We start from the raw sequence: 23,087 nt of genomic DNA on the forward strand, positions 1-23,087 counted from the left end.
CTTCCCGCGCTTTTCCCGCCGGCGCGTGAGGACGCGGCTGAGGCGTGGAGCCAGCCATGGGCCGCCTGGACGTGCTGCTCGTGGAGAACTTCAAGTCGTGGCGGGGCCGCCAGGTCATTGGCCCCTTCAGAAGGTTCACCTGCATCATCGGCCCCAACGGCTCGGGTAACCGCGTGGCGGCCGGACGCGGCGGGGCTGAGGGGCGAGCGCGCCTCGCGGCCGGCCTCGGCGACCGTCCTCTCAGGGACCCCGGCGACCCTCGCCCCTTCCCTCCAGGAACCCCCGGCCACCCTCGCTCCTTTCCGTCCACTCCAGGGAGCCCCCTCCACCCTCGCTCTTCCCCTCCAGGGACTCCCGCGACACTCTTGCCGTCCACTCCAGGGACCCCCGGCCACCCTCGCCTCTTCCCGTCCACTCCAGGGACCCCATGGCGACACTCGTCTCTTCCCATCCACTCCAGGGACCCCTGGCCACCTTCACCCCTTCCCGTCCACTCCAGGGACCCCACGGCGACACTTGCCCCTTCCCCTCCAGGGGACCACCCCCCTCCCCGCCATCTTCACCCCTTCCCGCCCTTTCCAGGGACCCCGGCCACCCTTGCCCCTTCCCCTCCAGGGGCCCTGACCCCCGCTGGCCGGCTCTCTGCCACACTTTGGCGCAACCTGCAGCCGCGACCCCTCGTCCCCTGACCCACGGCCCCCACCCTGGACCCCCGGTGCAGCTGAGGCAGAGGCGACCTGCACGCCCATGCCCACGCCCATGCCCGGGGAGCCTGTGACCTGGGTGTAGTGACAGCGACGTCGCCGAGCTCCTGGCCACCCTTTTGCTCAGTCCTGTCACAGGGCCACGACCCTCACGCCTGGGGGAGCGGCCAGCCGGAGGCTTTTCTCTCAGCTTGGAGTGTGTGGTTGAGAAGCCACAGTGACCTTGAAAATCAGCCTTTCCCAATGAAGGGAGCACGCCGAGGTGCTGTGGCTCGGGGACCCAGAGCGCCAAGGCGGTGCAGCTCCGCAGCGGTCCTGTGGTCCTGTGAAATAGCTGCTGTTGCACGAACACGTGAAAGAATACCTGAGCGTAGAAATAGTCACGCATTTAAAGTTTCCTTAGGTCTTCTATGAAATGTCTTTACTCTGTTTTAAAAAAAAAAAAAAAGATTGAGCCAGGTGCGACAACCCTTGCCTGTAAACCCAGCCCCTCCCGAGGCTGCGCAGGCAAGACCTGTCTTCAAAAATAAAAAGGACTAAGGTTGTAGCTCGGTGGTAAAGTGCCCCTGGCTCAATCCCCAGTACCGGGGGTTGGGGGGGGGGAGAAAGAGGTTGAAAACACGATTACTATAAACACTTGTACTCTTACCCTAACTAACCTCTACTCATTTAGTAGATCACTAGGCCCATCACCAGTAGTTTTCACCTTTTATTTTTGTTACCAGAGATTGAACCCAGAGACACTTAATCACTGAACCATATTCATCCCCATCCCTTTTTATTTTGAGATGGGGTCTTGCTAAGTAGCTGAGGCTGGCTGCCCTACCCCCAGCAGCTGGGATTATGGGTATGTACCACTGCACCCAGCTCACCTTTTAACTGGTGATTGTGTGAAGGTTGCTTAATTGTGTAGCTTTCAGTCATATGATGCTTGGAATAAGTATCTGCACAAAGTCTCCCCCCCCCATAGCTTTATTGAGGTAAGATTGAAGTACATAAAATGTATATATTTGAAGTATGCGATTTGGGTCAGTTTTGACATGTATGTAACCAAAACAATCAATATAAAAAGCATTTCCATTACTTTTTAAAAATTTTTGAAATCATGAAGAATGTGGTTCCTGCATGATTTCTTACATTAGAAATCAATTACCTTAAGGTATATAGGACCCCACCTCCACATCAACTACTTCAAAATTAAATGGCACACTTATAAATGTCTCTGAGGTCTTGGAAGAAAGCACAAGGAAAGTGAATAAAAAGTGCTTTCAACAAAGTGACAATAAAAACTTAAAATATAAGGATCTCTGGGATGAAACAGTACTCAGATGAACATTATAACTTGTATCAGAAAGAAGCTGGAATAACAAATTATTTTCAAATTAAGTAGTAGGAAGGAAAAAATAAGTAGGAACAGAAATATATGAATAAAGAAGGAATAATACAGCTAAAATTTGATTAAAAGTCAAATAAGTCTAATCAAGAAGAAAGCAAGAACACAATATCAATGGCAAGGGAGCTATCAGCCCTACAGATGCTAAAAATATATTAAGGTAATATTACAATTGTATGCCAACATATGTGATAGCTTGCATAGCATGGTCTATATTAGATAAGGATATGTGTGCTGTTGAGAAGAAAGTGTATTCAGTCATTGGTGGATGAAATATTCTATATAAGTCTGTTAAGTCTAAATTATTGCTTATATTATTTAGTTCTAGAGTTTTTTTTGTTTAGAAGATCTATCCAATAGTGAAAGAGGTATGTTTAAAGTCACCCAGTATTATTGTGTTGTGGTCTTTTTGAGTCTTGAAGTTGAGAAGGATTTGTTTGATGTACATACATGCTCCATTGTTTGGGGCATAAATATTTATGATTGTTATGTCTTATTGATGTATAATTCTCTTAAGCAGTATGAATATCTTCTTTGTTCCTTCCAATTAACTTTGGCTTGAAGTCCACTTTATCTGATATGAGTATAGAAACCCCTGCTTGTTTATACAATCCATGTAAGTGATATGTTTTTTTCCCATCCTTTCACCCGAAGTGTAGGCTTTCTGGTTGTGAATTCTTTTAACTTTTGTTTATCATGAAAGGTTTTTATTTTTATCTTCAATCTGAAGTTTAATTTTTCTGGATATAGGATTCTTGGTGGGCTTGGTATGTTATTTCAGGACCTCCTAGCTTTGAGGGTCTGGGCTGAGAAATCAGCTGAGATCTTCTATATGTAATCTGATATTTTTCTCTTGTAGCCTTTAAAATTCTGTCCTCATTCTGTATGCTAGGCATTTTTATTATAATGTGATCCTCTATATGTAATCTGAGATCCTCTATATGTAATATACTGTTTTTCTCTTGCAGCCTTTAAAACTCTATCCTCATTTTGTATGCTAGGAATTTTCATTATAATGTACCTTGATGTGGGTCTGTTGTAATTTTGCACATTTGGGGTCCTGTAACCTTCTTGTATTTGATTTTCCATTTCATTCTTTAGATTTGGGAAATTTTCTGGTATTATTTCATTGAAAAGATTGTGTATTCCTATGGTTTGTATCTCCATGCCTTCATCTGTCCTGATAAATCTCTAATTTGGTCTTTTCACATTATCCATAATTCTTGGAAGTCCCATTCATGGTTTCTTAGCATCTTATCTCCATTGTCCACTTTATTTTCAAGATGACATGTTTTGTCTTCATTGCCTAAGGTTCTGTCTTCCAAGTGATCTATTCTGTTGATTATGCTTTCTATTGAATTTTTAATTTGGTTTATTGTTTCCTTCATTTTAAGAATTTCTGGGTTTTTTTTTTTTTTCAGAATCTCTTTATTGAAGTGATCTTTTGCTACCTGTATTTGCTTTCTTATATCATCCTTTACTTTGCAGGTCAGTTTAACTATGTACATTCTAAACTCCTCTGGCATTTCTTCCACTGTGGTGTCAGTGGATTCTGTTATTGGAGTATCTTGGTTTGCTTGGGGTGATTTGTTCCCTTGATTTTTTTCATGTTGTTTGTGCATCTACCCATCTAACAGTATGGATCTGAGGCAGTAGAGATTCTACCCTGTGGACTTACAGTGTCCCTGAAGGTTTCCATTACCTTACTTGCTGAGAAGCTGCTTGTCAGTTTTCTTGGTTTCACTCCACAGAGCAGCCAGGAACTTGACATTCTCTATTTTGCCATCTTCTTAATCTCAAGTATCTGCACAAAGTCTTGAACTTCAGTCAGCCTAAATTGTGTGCCCATCATCATTCAAATCCTGTTAAAGTGGTATTTTAAATCCTTTTAAATTAATGCACTTTAAATTTTACACTTAAAACTTAAGTGTAAAAGTAATCTTATTTCTTTTCTTAATTTAAAAATACATATTGTGGGGCTGGGGTTGTGGCTCAGCAGTAGAGCGCTTGCCTAGCACGTGTGAGGCCCTGGGTTTGATCCTCAGCACCACATAAAAATAAATAAAAATAAAGGTACTGTGTCCAACTACAAGTAAAAAAATAAATAAATATTTTTTTTTAATTATGTATTTTGGAGCTAGGAAAGTAGTTCAATGAAAGAGCCTTGCCTAGCAGGTGCAAGGCCTTGCTTCCATCCCCAGAACCACACACAGATACATGTTGTGATTAAAAGCCTATTTTAAGATTTTTGTGAAAATATCTCTACAAATTGGCCCTTGCCTGAATCCACATGTTATGGAAGTTCAACTCCCTTTCTGAGAATTACTGATAACTTAAAAATTATCCTTGAAGCACAATGAAAAATATCTGGTTTACTTATTTTTGGATTTTATTGTTTTTTGTCTAGCCTGTTCATATTCTTTTTGCTATATGAAGTTCAAACTCGATATAGTGCTCATCCATAATTAATTTAATGGGTGATATTTCATTTACATTCACTTGGATGCTTCTTAGTGGATCTTTTTAATCTCACAGAAATACTGGCATATTCAGATTTTGTTAAGCTGATTAATCACTTCTTGTTATACTTTAATTTGATTGGTTACTCCTTTTTAATAATTTCCTATTGTTACCACATGCCACAGTGATGGTCCCATTTGTTTATTTTTAGTAACTTAATTTTGTTTTCTTGTGGGTGGAGGAAAAATTGTAGTTTTTTTTTTTTGTTGGTTTGTTTGTTTTTGTGGTACTAGAGATTGAACTCAGGGGCACTCTATCATTAAGCTGTTGGTTATGCTTTCTATTGAATTTTTATTTTCTAATAAAAAATAATCCCCAGATCTTTTTATTTTTTATTTTAAGACAAAGTCTTGTTAAGATGACCAGACTGGTCTTGAATTTGTAATCCTCTTGCCTCAGCCTCCTGGGTTCCTGGGATCACAGGTGTGTGCCTTTGTGCCTGGTGAAAAGTTTTAGTTTTAACTTTCATGTTTTCCATTCAGTTAGTTTTAGCAAATAGTTGCAAATGTACAGTGCTAGAAACATAAAAAGATACACAGAGTAAGGAGCTTTTGTTTCTAAGGTATGGGGAATACACGAAAATAGCACACTAACTGAAATGGAGAGACCAAATAATACATTTATGAAACCTTAAACAAGGAAAATAAATAATCTGATTTGAGGAGGTATCAGCAGAAAGAGCTTATATGGAGTCCAAAGATCTTCAAGAGATGGTGGCATTTGAGCTGAGCTCAAAGTGTATTTTTCCAGGGGTTTGTATATGTATATTTGTGGGACAGTTAATGGTTCTCAATAACCAGAATGTAGTACATATTTAAGGAAGTAGTGGGATGGAAAGTTGGAGTCCCTTTGGGTAAGTCTTTGCCAGAGTGTGAAGTTTGTATTTAACTTTCTGTAAAAATAAATGTTAGCCTTTGAAGGATTTTAGTAGGGAAATGCCTGTGTGTGTGAATCTAAGATTACCTTTGAACGTGTTTTCTGTTCTTATCCCCTCCTAAGTCTTTACTTTTCTAAGTATTATGTTTTGAATTATTTATTTTTTGCACTGGATAATTTTCATTGGCATACATACATGTTCTGTTGACACTAATTTAAAAAAAATCTCACACTTCACAGGCCCTTCAGTTATTGGCTGCCCCTCCCTCAGGTGTAAGCACTGGGGTGCCCCCAGGAACATATGCTCTATTGTGTGGGCTCTCTCTCGTCCAGCGAGGAGGTCCACGGAACAGGGTAGAAGAGAGTGTGGCTGTGGAGTCACGAATCAAGACCAAGCTGGAAGCAGGTCTGATTTTTTTGCATAGTTACCATGTATATGTACTCGGGCAGTAGCTAAGCAGATTATAGGCAGCCAGTAATATAATTTCTGGCCAACTGTCCTTGCAGCAACCAATCAGGCAGCAGGCCACAGAGCAAGCACTGTGACTCTAACATATAGTCCTACGCCCAGGGCTCTGCCTACAGAGTAAGTGGTTTGCCGCTCCCGTGCCTAGCATGAGAGGAGTGGTTTGCCACTCAGGTACCCTTAACATATGCCACATATGCAGCACTCCATGTACTTGTCCCCACACTCTGTTTCTTCTTCCCCCAGGTAATTTTATCAGTCTTGCAGCTTCACGTAACATCCTTACACTTATGATTTTCAAAGTTCTATTTCAGCCTTAGTACATTCTTTTTTGTGCCAGATTAATATCCAACAATTCGTTTGCTATTCTCCTAGACATCTCAGGCAATACTGCCAGAAAGAGTGATTGATTTTCTCCCCCATCCCCATCAAAACCCAACCTGTTCTTTCCTGGTCTTTACTAGCCCAGTAAGGGGAAACATTTAATCATTAATTAAACCACTAACCTAAGAGCAATTCTGAACTTTTCAACCCCACTTCCCTCATCCAGCCATCCCATAAGTCCTATGTCTCTACCTCTAAAACACATCCAGAATCCAGTTACTTCTTGCCATTTTCCAGTGTTGTGAAGTAGTCATAGCTGCTAGGTTGGCCATTGATTATTGCCATAATAGTTGACTATTGCTATAACCTAACAGGTCTCTCTGCTTCTATTCTTGTCTCTCCAAAATCTATCCTCAGCAATTAGAATGAGCATTTTTTCACCCTTAGTTTAAATCTTTCCAGTGGCTTTCCCTTGTGCTTAGAATAAAATCCATATTTCTTACCATGAACCATAAAGCCCTTATAATATGGTCACTGTGTATTTCTCTGCTCTAATTTTCTCTTTATCTACATTTACTCTACTGGTTCAGAACTTCTGCTTTCCTTGCACAGACCAGATTGATTTCCATTTCAGAGTCTTGGCATTTACTAGTCCTTAGGTTTAGAATGCTTTTCTCCTAGGGTTTCACATGACTGCTATCTGGATGAATTCTCTTTCATCCTTGATATATTCTCCCTATCACAGCCAATATATTACCAATCATGCCAGTTCTACTTTTGGGCGGGGGGCGGGTGCTAGAGATCAAACCTAAGGCTTCATATATGCTAGGCAAGTGCTCTACCACTGAGCCACACCTTCAGCCCCAGTTCTTCCTTCTTAATAACTCCATCCTCTACTCTGTTCCCATTGCTACTGCTTTATTTCACTGAAAATTTCTTCCTAGGATTCCTGTAGTACTTTTTATCTGAGTTCCCTACCTCTCATCTTACCTAACTTTAAACTTATGTGCTGTGCTACCAGAGTACACTTTTTTTGTTCCTACAAGAAAGAATATCCATTTGATTTTCTTAATAGATGAAGAAAGGGTATCTGACAGAATTCAGTATCCGTTCCCATCAATATTTTTTCTTGGACATTTTGAATTTCAAGTGAGTTTTTTTCTCTATATTTTCCCAGTTTCCTACATTGAATAATTTTTAATCAGGAAACAGTGTCATTTAAAAATCCCATGTTAGGCTAGGCACTGTGGCGAATACTGTAATCCCAGCTACTTGGGAGACTGAGACAGGAGGATTGCAAGTTCAAGGCCATCTTGGGCAACTTAGCGGGTGAACCCTATCCCAAAATAAAAAGGTCTGTATGTAGCTCAGTGATAGAGTACCCCTGGGTTCAAACCAATACTAGGAAAAAATATTAAAAGTCCATTTTAGATAAACTATAATAATGTTGAATTATTAAGAAAATATATTATCATAAAAGCAATATATAGTTGTAAAACATTAAAAAGTAAACAAGAAGAAAAATCCCCACAATTCAGTTATTACTGCCCTGATCACTTGGGGTATATCCATGTAGATTTTTTTAGGCAAACTTTTTTAAAATGAAAATTAGATCTTACAGAAATATTGTTTTCTAATTTGATTGTTTTCAGGCAATTATCTTCAGCTTTTTCAGTAAATGTTTACTGTGGGAAATGATTTGTGTCTTGTGTCCTGAAGCCGAGAGGCTTTGACTGTCACTACATCTCGTAGTGACCTGGCCATTGCCACCGTCCTAGAAGTTTGAGGACACGTCTTCAGATGTTAAGGTGTCGCCCTATAACCCCTTTGGTCGAATTACACTCACCTGTTCCTTTGTGATACTACTCTTTTGCCCTTTTTGGGATAGCATGTTCCATGGAAACCCCCTTTGTGTATCCCCTTCTCTTGCTCTGCCTTTGACCATGGCTTCCTAGATGTCAGTTAACCTGCTGACAGTAGACATCACTAAGCTAGACTCAACTCCCTGAAACCTGACCCCTTTCCTCATTTGAATGGCTTCTCCTCAATAAAAGGGTTCAGCACGTGCTCACTTGCTCTCTCTTTCTATGGACCCTTAAGGTCAGAGGAGCTGTCACAGGACCCCCCCCCCCCCAAAAAAAAAGGTATCCCTGTCTCTTATGTGATTATTTCATGCAGCCCAGTTCATCTGGAGTGACCCTGAGTGTTTTAGTCATGAGGAACGCAACAGTTCACTTCTTCTGATGCACAGCTCAGATTCAGATTGCCTCAACCGACTCTAAAACGTTCTTTAACCAAAACCTTTCCCAACTCAGAACTGCATATTGCATCTGATTGTGACATCCCTTAAATCTCTCTTAATTTTTAGCATGGTGCTTTTATTTATAATATTGACTTATTGAAAAAATAGGAAAAGTTTTTCTATAAAATGTTTAGATTTGGTTGATTGCTTCCCTAAGGCGTCTTTAAGTTCACTCCTCTATCCCTCTCTATTTCTATAAACTGCAAGTTACATCTAAAGAGTTTATGAATTCACATTATATATTTTTGGATAGACTTCATATTGCATTGTGTCTATCTGATAGTTTTATCATATTAGCAAGGCTAAAATTGACGCTTGGATTAGGGTGTTGACTGATCTCTTCATTATATGTTCTTCCTTTTCAACTGTGATGTCCAGTTTTACTTTGGCATTATACAGATGTTCTTTATTGACCATTTGCCTGTTGCTTTTACTAACAGTAATCTTGGCCTGAATCAACATTTTTTTAAGGACTGCAAAATTAGGTTTTCTTGATTGTCATGCTTTCTATATTCAGTGAATGGTATTCCCCTGTAAAAAGAGCTTTTCTTTGTTAACTATTTTTTTTTAATCAAACAGCTTAAAAGTATAGTTTACACTGAAAAAAAAAACACAGGATAATTGCTGGCCTCTTTCTTTTTTGTTTTTGTTTTTGTAGTACTGGGGATTGAACTCAGGGCTTGGCACATGCTAGGCAAGTGCTCTGTCACTAAGCTGCAACTCTAACCTTTGTCTCTTTACTTTTAATAAATATTTTCAAAGAAAGGCATTTTAGGAGGGACACTGTGGTGCATAGCCTAAAATCCCAGTAACTCAGGAGGCTAAGGCGGAGGATCCAAGTTCAAAGTCAACATAAGTAACTTAGTAAGCCCTATGCAATTTACTATTTCAAAATAAAAAATTAGAAGGGCTGGGGATGTCCCTCAGTGGTAAAGCATGCCTGGGTTCAATCTGCAGTACAAAAAAAAAGAAGGGGGGAAGGAAGGAGTTTTAATAGCTGCTTCACATAGTGAAAATGATTTTCTCTCTCTTTTTTCGGTTGATATTAATACGACTTCATGATTTTTCACTGATGTGGTATTTTTAAAAAATATTTATTTTTCATTTGGACACAATATCTTTATTTGTTCATTTTTATGTGGTGCTGAGGATCGAACCCAGGGCCTCGCATGTGCTAGGTGAGTGCTCTGCTGCTGAGCTACAACCCCAGCCCCTGATGTGGTATGTTTTTAATCTACCAAAATAATTCTTTTTGATTCTCGGATTGTTATAACTTCAGTAACTGGTCACTTCTTCAGGCTGCCCACTATGTCCTATGTCCTTAGGTCATGACTTCATTAATATTAGAAAACTTCCTTGCTTTCTGACATGATGTTCTTGTTCCCAAGCTCAGCTTTGTTGTTCCTGGCCTCAGAACTGGAATTGGCCAGTTCTCTGAAGACGTCAGGTTCCTTTTAGTAGGAAAGGTATTAGAGACAACATTTGAGTGCTTAGAGGTATTGGGTGAGTTCGAATACCATGGGTCCTGGACCATTTTAGTTGCAAGGCTAGAGAATAAATGAAGTACTCTTTCAGGTTGGTTATATATTTTTTAAAAAATTTAAAAAAATATTTTTAAAGATATTGATTAATCTTTATTTTACTCATTTATTTATATGTGGTGCTGAGAATTGAACCCAGTGCCTCACACATGCTAGGCAAGTGCTCTACCACTGAACCACAACTCCAGCCCTGTGGTTGATTATATTTTTTAATAACTACCTCATTGAGATAGAGTTTACATATTATAAAATGCATTCTTTTAAAGGGTAATCTATAGGCAGACCTGTTTCGTTCTGCCTTACCAAAAGAATAGGTTTTGAAAGCTAGATTTTTGCCAGTCTGGTAGATAAGAATTGGAAGTTCGTACTGTTTTAATTTACATTTTTTATGAGTAATTTTGAGCATCTTTTCACGTGTTTAAGGGACTTTATTTTTTTTACTGAATTGCATTTGTGTCATTTGCTCACTTTTGTTGGGTTATTGTCTGAAAAATCTTTACAAAACATTTGAAAAAGTTATTTCTAAAGTTCTTTCATAATCTTCAGCATAAAGTTCAATTCCTTTAATATAACATTATAATTTATACTAAAATAACTTTCTCAGTTTTCTCTTACCATTCTAAAACATGTAAGCTCTATTCTACCCACACTGAATTATTTGCTTTCTTACTAGTTTTGGTGCCATGCTCTCTCACTCCTTTGTGCATGTTAGACTATTATTCTCTTTTCCTGGGATGGAATATTTACCTTCAGCACCTGACTCTCCAAATTTCTCATTACCCTTTAAAACAGCCCAGAATTATCTCTTTGAAAAGCCAACTCAAAGCCTCCAACCTTTAGTTCTTCCTAGTGCTTCAATCGTACTTTATGTTCACTATTTTATTATAATTTATTACATTATAATTTTCTCCATTATCTATTCACTGAACATAACAAAATGATGGTTTTTGTAGGATAGGAACACAGTGGATTGGCTAACATCATGTTATGACAGGATACTTTTCTTGTAAGGGTTATAGCAGAGGGAACTTATTACGCCTAACTCAGATGGACAGGACTCTTTCTGATTGATTGCTGTGAACCTCTTGTTTTCAGGATAAACTATTCCATGTGGAGGTTTACCTGCTTCCTCAAAGTTTCAGTTTGATTATGTGGCACTTAGCATGAATGACCCCATTTTGGTTTGGTCTTATGTTCTGATGCCTAGTATAGAAGGCTAGTTCAAAAGTATTATTTCCCATAAAGTTCAACAGAGTAAAATCTGTATTTTGTTTTTTAGCCCCAGTCCTTACAGCAAAGTAAGGACTGATAAATAGGTGTTCAGAAAATGTTTGTAGGATGAATGAATTAATTTGAGGATACAAGAGATCAGAGGTCAAGGAGTCCAGCAAAAGAGGCTTGCACTAGTAGAGGGTTGGTAAAGAGAGGAATAAGGAGAAGTGTGGAGTTGGAATCAAAAGGCACTTGGAAAATCATGTCGTAATTTTTATGTTTTATAATACTTGGTTCGTCTTTATGAAGTGGTGGTAGCCTGAAACAGAACTCCTCTAAAATCACTATTTTCCTGATGTTGCTTTTAAATTATTCATAGCAGAGGTCCCCAGTCTGACCACTACAGAACTTGGCATGGTTCATTCATTTGTTCTTTCATTCTTTTCAGCAGAGGTTGGTCGTGATTGTTAAGCTAACACTAACTGGTAGGCCTGCACTGAATGTTTTCTGAGCATCTTATCTGAAGTTGCCCTCTTATTTCATCAGTCAGTGTATTTCTCCATGATGCTTATTAAAATATATTTGTCATTTTTATTGTCTGGACAAAATATATAACCTTTATTAGAGACAACATTAATTGAATGATTGGATTTACATGGGGAAATATTTATTTTAGGAAGATTTTTAATAAGGGTTGACAAAATTTGCTTAGCTATGTTACTGTCAGAGTTAATCATTCAATGAATGTTATTTTGTCCTCTATGTATTTCTTTTTTAAAAATTTTTTTTTATTGTAGTTGGACACAATATCTTTATTTATTTTTATGTGGTGCTGAGGATCGAACCCAGTGCCTCACACATGTGAGGCAGGCACTCTACCAATGAGCTATAGCCCCAGCCCCTCTATGTATTTCTTATCAGTTAACGCCCCCCCCCCCCCCCGCCAAAAAAAATATGTTTCATACCTATTAACTGATACTCAGCTAAATAAATTTTCAGCATTTAAAATACTTCTAGTCTTTTTTAGAAAGATCCTAAACTCTAAAGCTAAATCTTATTTCTAGTAGCCGACAGCATTCCTTTTTCTTTATTCTTTTGGCACTGAAAATTCAGATTGCTTGTTGATATGATTTATAGATCCCTAATGTGAAAAAGGAACAAATAATAGAGCAGATAATAGCTGCATTGATATTGCACCTTGGAAAATTCATGAAGCAAATTGCAGCCTCATAATTGGATAATAAGTTTACCTTTGGGGTTGGGAATCCCCAGGACTACTCCCAGGTTTGGTGATTTGCTGGGAAGACTCATAGGACTCAACATATAGTTATACTCAGGAACATTTTTATTCAGTGAAAAGGTACAAAGCACATTCAGCAAAGGGAACAGGTATATAGGGAAAACCTGACAAAACTAGGTACAATATTCTTAGAGTCCTCACCTATTGAAGTCACAGTGCTTAATTCTCTAGCAACAAGTTCACAAGTAGAAATGATGCCTACCAAGGAACCTTGCTAGAAACTCAGTGCCCAGGGTTTTTAATTGAGAGATGATCACATCCTCTACCTAGAGCATACCAAAAATTCCAGACCCCTAAAAAGAAAGAACATATTCAATATAAGTCATATTGTTTGCACAAACAGTTTAGGCATGGTGAACCATTCTTACCAGGGAATTGTAGAAACTCTCCACAGGTCCAAATCTAAGTCCTCAGATGCCAGCCATCTTGCAAGCAGGCCTTTCAAAAGTAGTACTCTCAGGCCTGCCGTTTAGCTGTTGTAGCCCCCTATCACCCCACCTATGAAGATACAACAACATGACCTACCTTTGGAAAGATACTGAATTTAGTTAGCTTATCTTTTTTTTTTTTAATGTGAGGGTTTGGTGCTACATAAATGCTTTAGGTGATCATTTCCATATGTATAAAACAGGGATCACTAAAATTCAGGGATGTTAAATGATTTGCCCTGGTATAGTACCTAATAATCGGAGAAATCTGGAATTTATATTTTCATATATATATGTATGTATACATATATATTTTTTAGTTATAGATGGACCCAATACCTTTATTTTATTTGTTTTTATTTTTATTTGGTGCTCAGGATTGAATCCAGTGCCTCATGCATGCTAGGCAAGCACTCTACCACTGAGTCACAACCCCAGCTCCAGAAATCTGGAATTTAGATCCATTTGTTTATTTTGTTAAACTTAGACCTTTTAATGCTCTGCAGTAGCTGCTTAGAAGAAACAAGTGATCTTCCTAGAACTTCTCAGTCCCATGCATTTTTCATCTCAAGGAGACAGAACTACTCAGACATGTTTTGGCTATATTTCACTTCCATTGGGAGGCCTGATTTCTTTGGCATAGGAAGGGATTCTTTTCCAAAGACTGAATACCTTTCTCTCTTTTCTTTTCCAGGAAAATCTAATGTAATGGATGCACTTAGTTTTGTAATGGGAGAGAAAACGGCTAATTTAAGAGTGAAAAATATTCAAGAACTTATTCATGGAGCACATATTGGAAAACCAGTTTCTTCTTCTGCAAGTGTAAAGATTGTATATGTGGAGGAAAATGGAGAAGAGAAGACATTTGCAAGAATCATTCGAGGTACCTTTGCCATTTGGTTTTTCAGGAGCAAGTTATAAGGCCTGCTTTCCTGTATAACAGGCTGTGACTGTTCCACTGGCAGCATGAGCTAGAGGCTCTTCTTCCTCAGAAGCATGCACATGACAACCTATTTTATTCTCTACTTAGACTTTTCCTTAAGTAGATAGGCTTACTTATTTAGGTCTCTCCTGACAAATAGCATTTTTATACCTGAATATTTGAATAAGATGAAGGAGAGAGCCCACCTGTAAGAAGTCATGTAAGTTCTTTCTCAGGTTATTTATCTATTTTGGTGATGGATTAATTGTTTGCATATTTGGGGCTTGTATAGATAGTTTTTTTTCCTATCATGAAAAAGCAACTAGAGTGAAATGTTTTCATTTGTATTTTGTGATTTGTTTATGAATCTTCTGTGTTCGCTGCATAAGCAAAATTTAGAGTCATTTATATACATTTTTATTGTATGCTAGGATTTTATTTACTCTGTAAATAGGTGTGTATTTTATTTTTTCAATTGTTTCAGTTTTTATTCAGGTCCACTACAACAGTTTTAATGTATAAGTACTGTCTTATTGTCTTCCCCCAAATTCAATCACAGCTGGTTTTAGAGATTCCTGTTATATACTTGTACCTTAATGTGTAATTTAAATATTTTACCACTTATCATCCAGACATATTCATTGGCTAGTTTTATTACTTTCCTTTGGATTTTTAATCATTTATTTATTTAATTTTTTGAGATGGTGTTTCAAAACAAATAGCCTGGGTTGTTGTCCAGACTGGCCTCAAGCTCCTGGGCTCAAATGATCCTCCTGCTTTAGCCTCCTAAGGAGCTAGGGCTCTGGTCCATGTCACTGCACCTGGCTTTCTTTGAATTTTTAACTTCAAAAGCCTTTATCTCATTAAAGATTCTGTTGCCTACCCCATACAGAAGTTTCCATCTTGCTTTGCAGCTCTCGTACTCCTTCATAGTTAGCCACTGTGTCACATATATTTATTTTTATTTTACTTGCATATCTCATATTTGTTTGTCTCCCTAACTAGGATATAAACTTCTTGAAATCAGACTTTGGTCTGTTTTGTTTGCCATTATAAAATATTCCTTGGCATGTAATAGACACTTGGCCTTTGCATTCATTAACAGGTATGTTATTGCATGACTGGCCATTTCAGTAAGAAAAATAGTTTGTATCAGCCTTTATTCTATTTCAGGGGGATGTTCTGAATTTCATTTTGATGATAACCCTGTGAGTCGTTCTGCTTACATAGCAGAGTTGGAAAAGATAGGCATAATAGTCAAAGCACAGAACTGTCTAGTTTTCCAGGTAAGTAGCTGCCGTGCTTTGTGTGGTTCATTGTTTCAAAAAGACATCACTGTATTTTACATGTTATGCTCTACTATTTTTAACAGGGAACTGTAGAGTCTATTTCCATGAAAAAACCCAAAGAAAGAACCCAATTTTTTGAAGAAATCAGCACTTCAGGAGAGCTTATAGGAGAATATGAGGAAAAGAAAAGAAAGTTACAAAAAGCTGAAGAAGATGCACAATTTAATTTTAATAAGAAAAAAAATGTAGCTGCAGAGCGCAAGCATGCAAAATTAGAGAAAGAAGAGGTAAGGTGTCCTGAAATGTAACCAGTTAAGTAAGTGTTAGATATGAAAGCTTTCTGTAGAAGTTGTTGGGTACCAAGAAGTTGCCTGGGGTACCAAGAATATTCCTTTTGTAATAGAAAACAAATGAAAACAAATTTTTTTTTTTTGATGGGTGTAGCAGTACTAGGAGTTGAACTTGGGGCCTCACACATGCTAAGCTAGTGCTCTATCACTGAGCTGTATCCCCAACCCAGGGGATGTCCAGGCTGGTCTCAGACTTGGAATCCTCCTGCCTTAAGAATCACAAGTTTAAAACCAGCCTGGGCAACTTAGCTAGACCCTGTCTCAAAATAAAAAATAAAAGGGGCTGGCTGGGAATGTAGGTCAGTGGTAGAGTGTCCCTGGGTTCAATCCCCAGTACTACAAAACAAAACTAAACCTGTAGTAGCCCCATTAGTTTTTATCAGTAGAAAAATTACTTCTTGCAGTAATTTTACCTGTAATCATTAATTTAAAGTTGATCGCTAGGAGCCCTGTAATCATAAAGTCTGTTTAGTTTATATATGAGGAAGCTAATGCCAGGCTGATGGAGTTGCCATGACAAATTGGTGGACTGCCATACTCACAGGTCAAGACGATAGGATGAGGACCCAGATTGGCAGGTGCCACTTCATTATTATTCCTACCATACTACTAAGGGCATGAACACAAAATCATTTACTGGTTTAGAAACGAACAAAGAAATCCTTTTCAATTTTAATGCTATTTTGGGAAGAATGCTGTTTCTTAATGACATAAATCAAAATTCACTAGACATGGTATGTTGGTACAATAGTTGAGTTCATGAAAGGTCAGCTTAAGTATTCTCCTTTTTTAACTTCCATTGAATTATACTGTTTTTTAGGCAGAACGTTATCAAAGTCTCCTTGAAGAACTGAAAATAAACAAGATACAACTGCAGCTTTTTCAACTTTATCATAATGAGAAAAAAATTCATTTTCTGAACACTGAGTTAGAGCATGTAAATAGGGATTTGAGTGTCATAAAAGAGTCTCTTTCTCATCATGAAAACATAGTTAAAGCCAAGAAAAAGGAACATGGAATGCTAACTAGACAACTACAACAAACAGAAAAAGAATTGAAGTGAGTTTTTTAAAATAGGTATTAATGGTTCAGTTTTATGTAGATTGATAGAGCAAATAAACGTATGTGACACTTTGAAAGTTGATTTTTAAAAATAGTTTTTTACTATGAAATACTTTTAAATTACATAAAAATTATCAAGATAGTAAAGAAAGTTTTCCTATTCCCTCTTTCAATTTCTCCTTTTATTAACACCTTACAGTAGTATGCCATATTTGTCAGAATCAATAAACCAACTTTGACACATTTATTATTAATTAAAGACTATAGTAGTCATATTTTCTTAGTGTTTGCCTAACATCCTTTTTCTGACCTGGAAAATCACATTAAATTTATTTGTCTCCTTGGGTTCCTCTGGACTCTACAATTTCTCACACTTTCTTGGTTTTGATGAGCTCAGCAGTTTTGAGTATTTGCCCAGAATTTTTGAAGAATATCCCTTAATTGGGATTTGTCTGATAGTTTCTAATAACTAGACTGGCATTATGGGTTTTAGGGAGGAGGACCACAGAAGTAAAATGTCATTCTCCTCACATTATATCAGGATATCAACATATTATATGTTCTGTGACATATATCCTGTATCATATCAACATGACATCACTGTTCATGTTGACCTTGATCACCTATTCAGAATAGTTCTTGTCAGCTTTCTCCATTATGAAGTTATTCCTCTCCCAACTCCCCTGACTTTCAACATTATAATCTTTGGAAGGAAATCACTGTGCATGGCCCACACTTAAGGGCAGAGTATCTACATAACTCATTAGGAATTCTGTACAGGAGATTCATCTCCTATTTATTCAATTATTTATATCCATATGGACTTAGGATATTTTATATCTGGAGTTATAATCTAATCCTATGTTATTTATTTATTTTTACCTAGACCCAACTGTTAGCCAGTTGAGAACTCTTTGAGTTGGTTCTTGTGTTCCTTTGATGTATCCCTATAATTGTGATTGTTTTTGGTGTTGGGGGTGCACTTCTTTACTTTCTGGCAGTACAATATACTCCAGGCTTGTTTTATATGAGGCAGTCCTAGCATTAGCCTGCCCAGCTTGTCTGAGCCTGCCCTAGACCTAGGACTAGTCATTTCTCCAGAGTCTTGGCCCCTTTTTTTGAAGAATGCTATTAGGATCCAACATGTGCATGCTAGATGTGCTTGTGCTCCCGGGGTGTCTTTGCTTCTAGGCTTTCTCAGCTGACAGAATTAGGAAATGTATGTGTGTATACTAACTCTTGTATATTTACGTTTCTGTAAGTAATTCCACAAAAGAAAGCATGTATCTCTATTAAGATAAACATGAATTTATACCTGATACCTCCCTACAGTAATCTATTACCACGTTCATCATTTTTCCCTTACGTCTATCTAAAACTTTCCTTTTTAGCAGTGAGAAACCTTGACTTCCACCTTTAGACATCCATTTGTTTAATTGTTCAATTTCAGTAATCATGGGAATCAATATCTGAAAGACTAACCCATACCCTGGTGGGAAGCAGTTTTATAACTAATATACAATACTTGTGTACTCTTTTAGTTTTCTGACAGACTCCAAAATTACTTAGACCCACACTTTTTCCTTCTACTCTTTCAATAAAGTTGTTTCATGTATTTGTAGTATAGTTAGATTCTTTTGTTATGTTCTATATTTCATCTAGTATCCCTCAGCCTCATAAGTGATTTTTTAAATTTGTTCACATTAAGGTTCATTCTTGATGCTGTATAGTTCCATAGTTTTTGGCAGATGCATTATTTAACTGCTCTTTTTAAAAATGCCTATGCTTCTGATTTTGCCCAATCTCTGACAATCACTGATCTGCTTAAGTCTCTGAAAGTTAATTTTTTTAATTTAGTTTTGAATGTGATTTGTCAAAAGAACTTCCCTTTCTATATTAAAAATTAATTTTTTAAAAAACAAGCTTTCTTTTCCCCTTTTAGGTCTCTTGAAGCACTTTTAAATCAGAAGAGGCCTCAGTACATTAAAGCCAAAGAAAACACTTCTCATCACCTCAAGAAATTGGATGTGTCTAAGAAATCAATAAAGGACAGTGAAAGACAGTGTTCCAAACAGGAAGATGACATAAGAGCCCTAGAAACAGAACTGGTTGATTTAGATAGTGCTTGGAGAAATTTTGAAAAGCAGATTGAGGAAGAAATCTTACATAAAGGGCGAGACATTGAACTGGAAGCTAGTCAGGTGAAAAAATCAACATAGTAGAGATCTTTTTTCTCTTATTTCTTCTTTTATTAGAAGAAATTAAAGGATGACCTCTGATATTTTAAGAGAATATCCTTGGGATGTAAATTATGGGAATTTAAAGTTTTCATCTGAATATGGAATATAAATTTGATCTTTAAACTAGTTTCCCTTTATGTGATTAGATGGTGTTATGAGTTTATTAAAGTCTTAGAAAATAAGATCACCTGGTATAATTTTATAATGAAAGTTAGGTCATTCAGTTATTTTAAAGGTGAAACTATTTTCTGTCATATAAAATAAGATGTTTGAGCCTGAGATTTCACAGAAGGGAAACTGGTTACTTAAGGTGATTTAAAATGTTAAGTGATGAATTAATATCTAACTTAGTACAATATACAAGATTTAACTATAATAAATCAGTAACAAATAACCAAAAGTATATAATGGAGTTTTCTAACATTCTCTCAACCAAATTCTTAGCATTTATCTCTTTCATTAATTTTTATGATAATCTGACATCACAGTATACATAAATAATAATTGTGACTATATCAATAGAAGAGATGTATCATTTTCTCTAGATCCCCTTTCTCTCTTAAGATTTTCTGACAGATATTATTTTAGAGGTCTTGTTTTGAATATTTTGTTGCTCTATCTAAAGAGTTTAAAGAAGGGGGCTTTTATACTATATTCACATATTTTACCTGAAGAATTATGATCTAATTTATATAAAACTATTTCTGATAGATTAATTACCTGCTAGTACAGGATGTCATACAAAGACTTTTCTCATGCTTCTTTAAGTGAGTTAAAATGTTTCAATGCTGTTTATACAGCTGGATCGTTATAAAGAACTTAAGGAACAAGTAAGGAAGAAAGTAGCTATAATGACTCAACAACTGGAAAAGCTGCAGTGGGAACAGAAGGCAGAGAAAGAAAGACTGACTTTTGAAAAGAGGAGGCATGGAGAAGTTCAGGTACTCTTGGATTGTATAGTAATTATTTATAATTATTCTCAGTGAAATGTTATTTCCTTAACTCCAACATGTAAATGGATTTAGATCAATCATAAGCAATTTTTAAAATTCTGAGGGGGTGGGTCCCTGAGTTTAATCCCCAGCACAGGGTGTCGGAGGAAGCTCTCTGGATTATTTGTTGTGCTGCTTAGTATTATTATTTAGGTGCTCTTCTATGGTAAAATAAGAGTAGACTCTGCTATCATTCATGTATTTAGTAAGCATTTCTTTGCATCTGTGAGTGATGGACATGGTCAGAAGATACAGTCTCTGTTCTTATGTGTATTTTAGGCCAGTGCATTTAGGAGAAAGTTACATGTAGGGAAAAATATAAGTAAAATTATAGAGATAATGCAGAGTCGTTTGAAAGCATTAAGGACAAATACATTTGGCCCTCCATATCTCTGGGTTCCACATCCATGGGTTCAACTAACTGAGGATTGAAAATATTTGAGGAAAAGATATGTGTTTACTGAGCATTTACAGATTTTTGGGTTATTATTCCATAAGCAGTACATAATAACTGCTGTTTACATAACTTTGTGTTATATTAGGTATTATAAATATTCTTGAGAGGATTTAATGTTTATAGGAGGAGGTATGCAGATTGTATGCAAATACTGTGTCATTTTATATAAGAGGCTTTAATCTGCAGATTATGGTAACCATAGTAGTTTCTGGAACCAATTCCCTGTGGATTCAAAGGATGACAGTAGCCCAAGAAAAACTAGTTATTCTACATTAGGAGTCACTATCAAGACAGCATTATGGTGTTCTGTCTCAGAGTAAGGCATAGTTAGCTTCCAGCTGGTCTTATTCTTTACTTAATGTGTGTAATCTCAATAAATAATTATTATTAATTTCCTGGGTTTTGATTTCTGTACTGGTACAATATGGATGGTGATTGACAGATTGAATAGATTCTTCATGTCTCTCTTTGTAAAGACTAAAAGTTGGGATAAAAATTATTACTGTTGCATATCAACAAAAATAACAATTCATTATATATAGAGTCTCTGGGCCATCCTGATACTATAATGTAGTGTTTATATGAATATACCATGTGCCAACCACAGCTGTAAACCAAATATACTTACCTTACAAGGTAGACATTAGTATTATTAAATTTCCATCCTTATTTTTCCTGTTGCCTATACTCACTGCCCTGGTGATCCATAGTCACACACCTTTTTTCTTTTCTTTTTCTTTTTTTTTTTGGTGGGAGAAACTACTGGGGTTTGAACACAGAGGCTCTTTACCTGAGCTACATCCTCAATTTTTTTTTTTTGTAGTTTTAGATGGACAGAACGTATTTATTTTATTTGTTAATTGTTTTGTGGTGCTGAGGATGGAACCCAGTGCCTCATGCATGGTAGACAAGCGCTTTGCCACTGAGCTACACCTCAGACCTCATCCTTAGCTCTTTTTTAATTTTTAATTTTAAGAAATATTCTTACTAAGTTGCTTGAGGCTGGCCTTGAACTTGCAATCTTCCTGCCTCAGCCTCCCAAGCTACTGGGATTACAGGTGCGTGCTATTGTGGGTGGTGTCACCCAGCTTTTAAAAACTACACTGAAAATTTTTATCACCAGCTCAGGCCTTCTTTTTTATTAAAAAAATGTATTTATTTGTTTTTAGTTATAGGTAGACTCGATACCTTTATTTTATTTATTTTTTAATGTGGTGTTGAGGATTGAACCCAGTGCCTCACGCATGTTAGGCAAGTGCTCTGCCTCTGCCTGAGCCACAACCTCAGCCCCAGCTCAGACCTTCCAAACTCCACTTTTGTGTACATCCAGCTGCTTCCTCAGTGTCTCCATTTAGACAATGATAGACATCTCAACCTTAGATCCCAAACTGGACTTCTGATCTTCCCACCCAGGTGTCTCCACAGTAGTCTTTACCATCAGAGTCCTTAACTCCTACCCCCATTTTTCTCATTTTTTTTCTCCTCTATAATCTGGTAGTCCTGGCTTCCTGGAATGTATCCAACATGTTTCTGCCTGAGGGCATTTGCATTGCTCATTTTTTTTTTTCCTGGAACATGCTTTTCTACATTTCTTCATTTTCAACTCCCTTGCCTCCTTCAAGCCTTTTCGCAAATGTTACCTTGACGTTGTCATCCCCACTGTGTTTCTGCTCTCCTTTCCCTGTTCTGTCTATCCCATGGCATTAATCTCCTAACAAAATTGTGTTTACTTGCTTTATTTGCCTGCCTTTACCCCTTAGCAGGTGAACTCCACAAGGATGTGTATTTTTATCTGTTTTGCTCACAGATACATCTCAGGCACCTACAAACAAAAGCACAGGATGATTAAGTTATGTGACTGAGGTCATTTTGTTTCTAGAATGAATCCCTAACTCACTAAAGTGTACCGTTCTGGTATTTTTATGATTTGGCAGATGAAAATACAATATGAAAAGTGGGTGTGTGGCAGTACTGTGAGTAGAAGAGGGTGTTTGTGCAAGGAAAAAAAATCAAAGGTGGTAACATAATTTTAAAAACTTTTATTTAATTGTACACTTTTCATCTTATCAAATCATACATTGATTTCTGAAAATACCCATTGCACATTTTTGCCTTTGTGCATGTGGATTTCTTTTGGGGATAACCTACTCCTCTGTACAGGTTAGATTCTGTAGTTACCCATACCACCAAATCTTCATTTGCCCTCCTTTTCTCTCTACCTTACTACAGAAAAAAATGTTGTCTTCTTATAATTACTCATTGCTCTTAATCTGCAACTAAGGGCTATTATCAGATTATATAAAAATTATATAATTATAGATAATTGGTTCAGCTCTATCAAACTGGAAGCTTCTTAAAGGAAGGATGCATAATTGTGTCCATTGTAAACCTTTCACGTAGTGAGTTCAGTCACCTGGAATATCCATCTCCCAGCCTTTATTCTGGCCACTTCCCAGACAGGAAGCCAGCTGCAGACTATGATAGTTCCTCTATCCAGTTTCATTTTCCATGGTTTTATTTACCCATGATCTGCCATCATTCAAAACCATGAAATTCTAGAAATAATTCATAAGTTTTAAATAACTTATTATAATATAGTTATAATTGTTCTGTTTTATTATTTATTGTATTATTCTCTTACTATGTCTAACTTATACATAATTATAGGAAAAAATGGCATGTATAGAATTCAATACTATCCATGGTTTT

The 23,087-nt window shown here is 37.2% G+C and overlaps 1 protein-coding gene across 1 annotated transcript in view; it reads left to right on the forward strand.

The window, feature by feature from the left end:
* Positions 1-56: 56 nt before the first annotated feature.
* The window catches only part of Smc1b (structural maintenance of chromosomes 1B), a 78,679-nt gene continuing 55,648 nt past the window's right edge, over positions 57-23,087 (forward strand). Inside the window, exons 1-7 of the mRNA XM_027954625.2 lie at positions 57-165; positions 13,761-13,949; positions 15,162-15,274; positions 15,361-15,564; positions 16,448-16,686; positions 18,632-18,890; positions 19,730-19,870. Coding sequence (XP_027810426.2) covers positions 57-165; positions 13,761-13,949; positions 15,162-15,274; positions 15,361-15,564; positions 16,448-16,686; positions 18,632-18,890; positions 19,730-19,870 — 1,254 coding nt within the window. The remainder of the gene's footprint in view (positions 166-13,760; positions 13,950-15,161; positions 15,275-15,360; positions 15,565-16,447; positions 16,687-18,631; positions 18,891-19,729; positions 19,871-23,087) is intronic.

The sequence above is a fragment of the Marmota flaviventris genome, chromosome 3 (assembly GCF_047511675.1).
Source record: "Marmota flaviventris isolate mMarFla1 chromosome 3, mMarFla1.hap1, whole genome shotgun sequence".
Classification (NCBI taxonomy): Eukaryota; Metazoa; Chordata; class Mammalia; order Rodentia; family Sciuridae; genus Marmota; species Marmota flaviventris.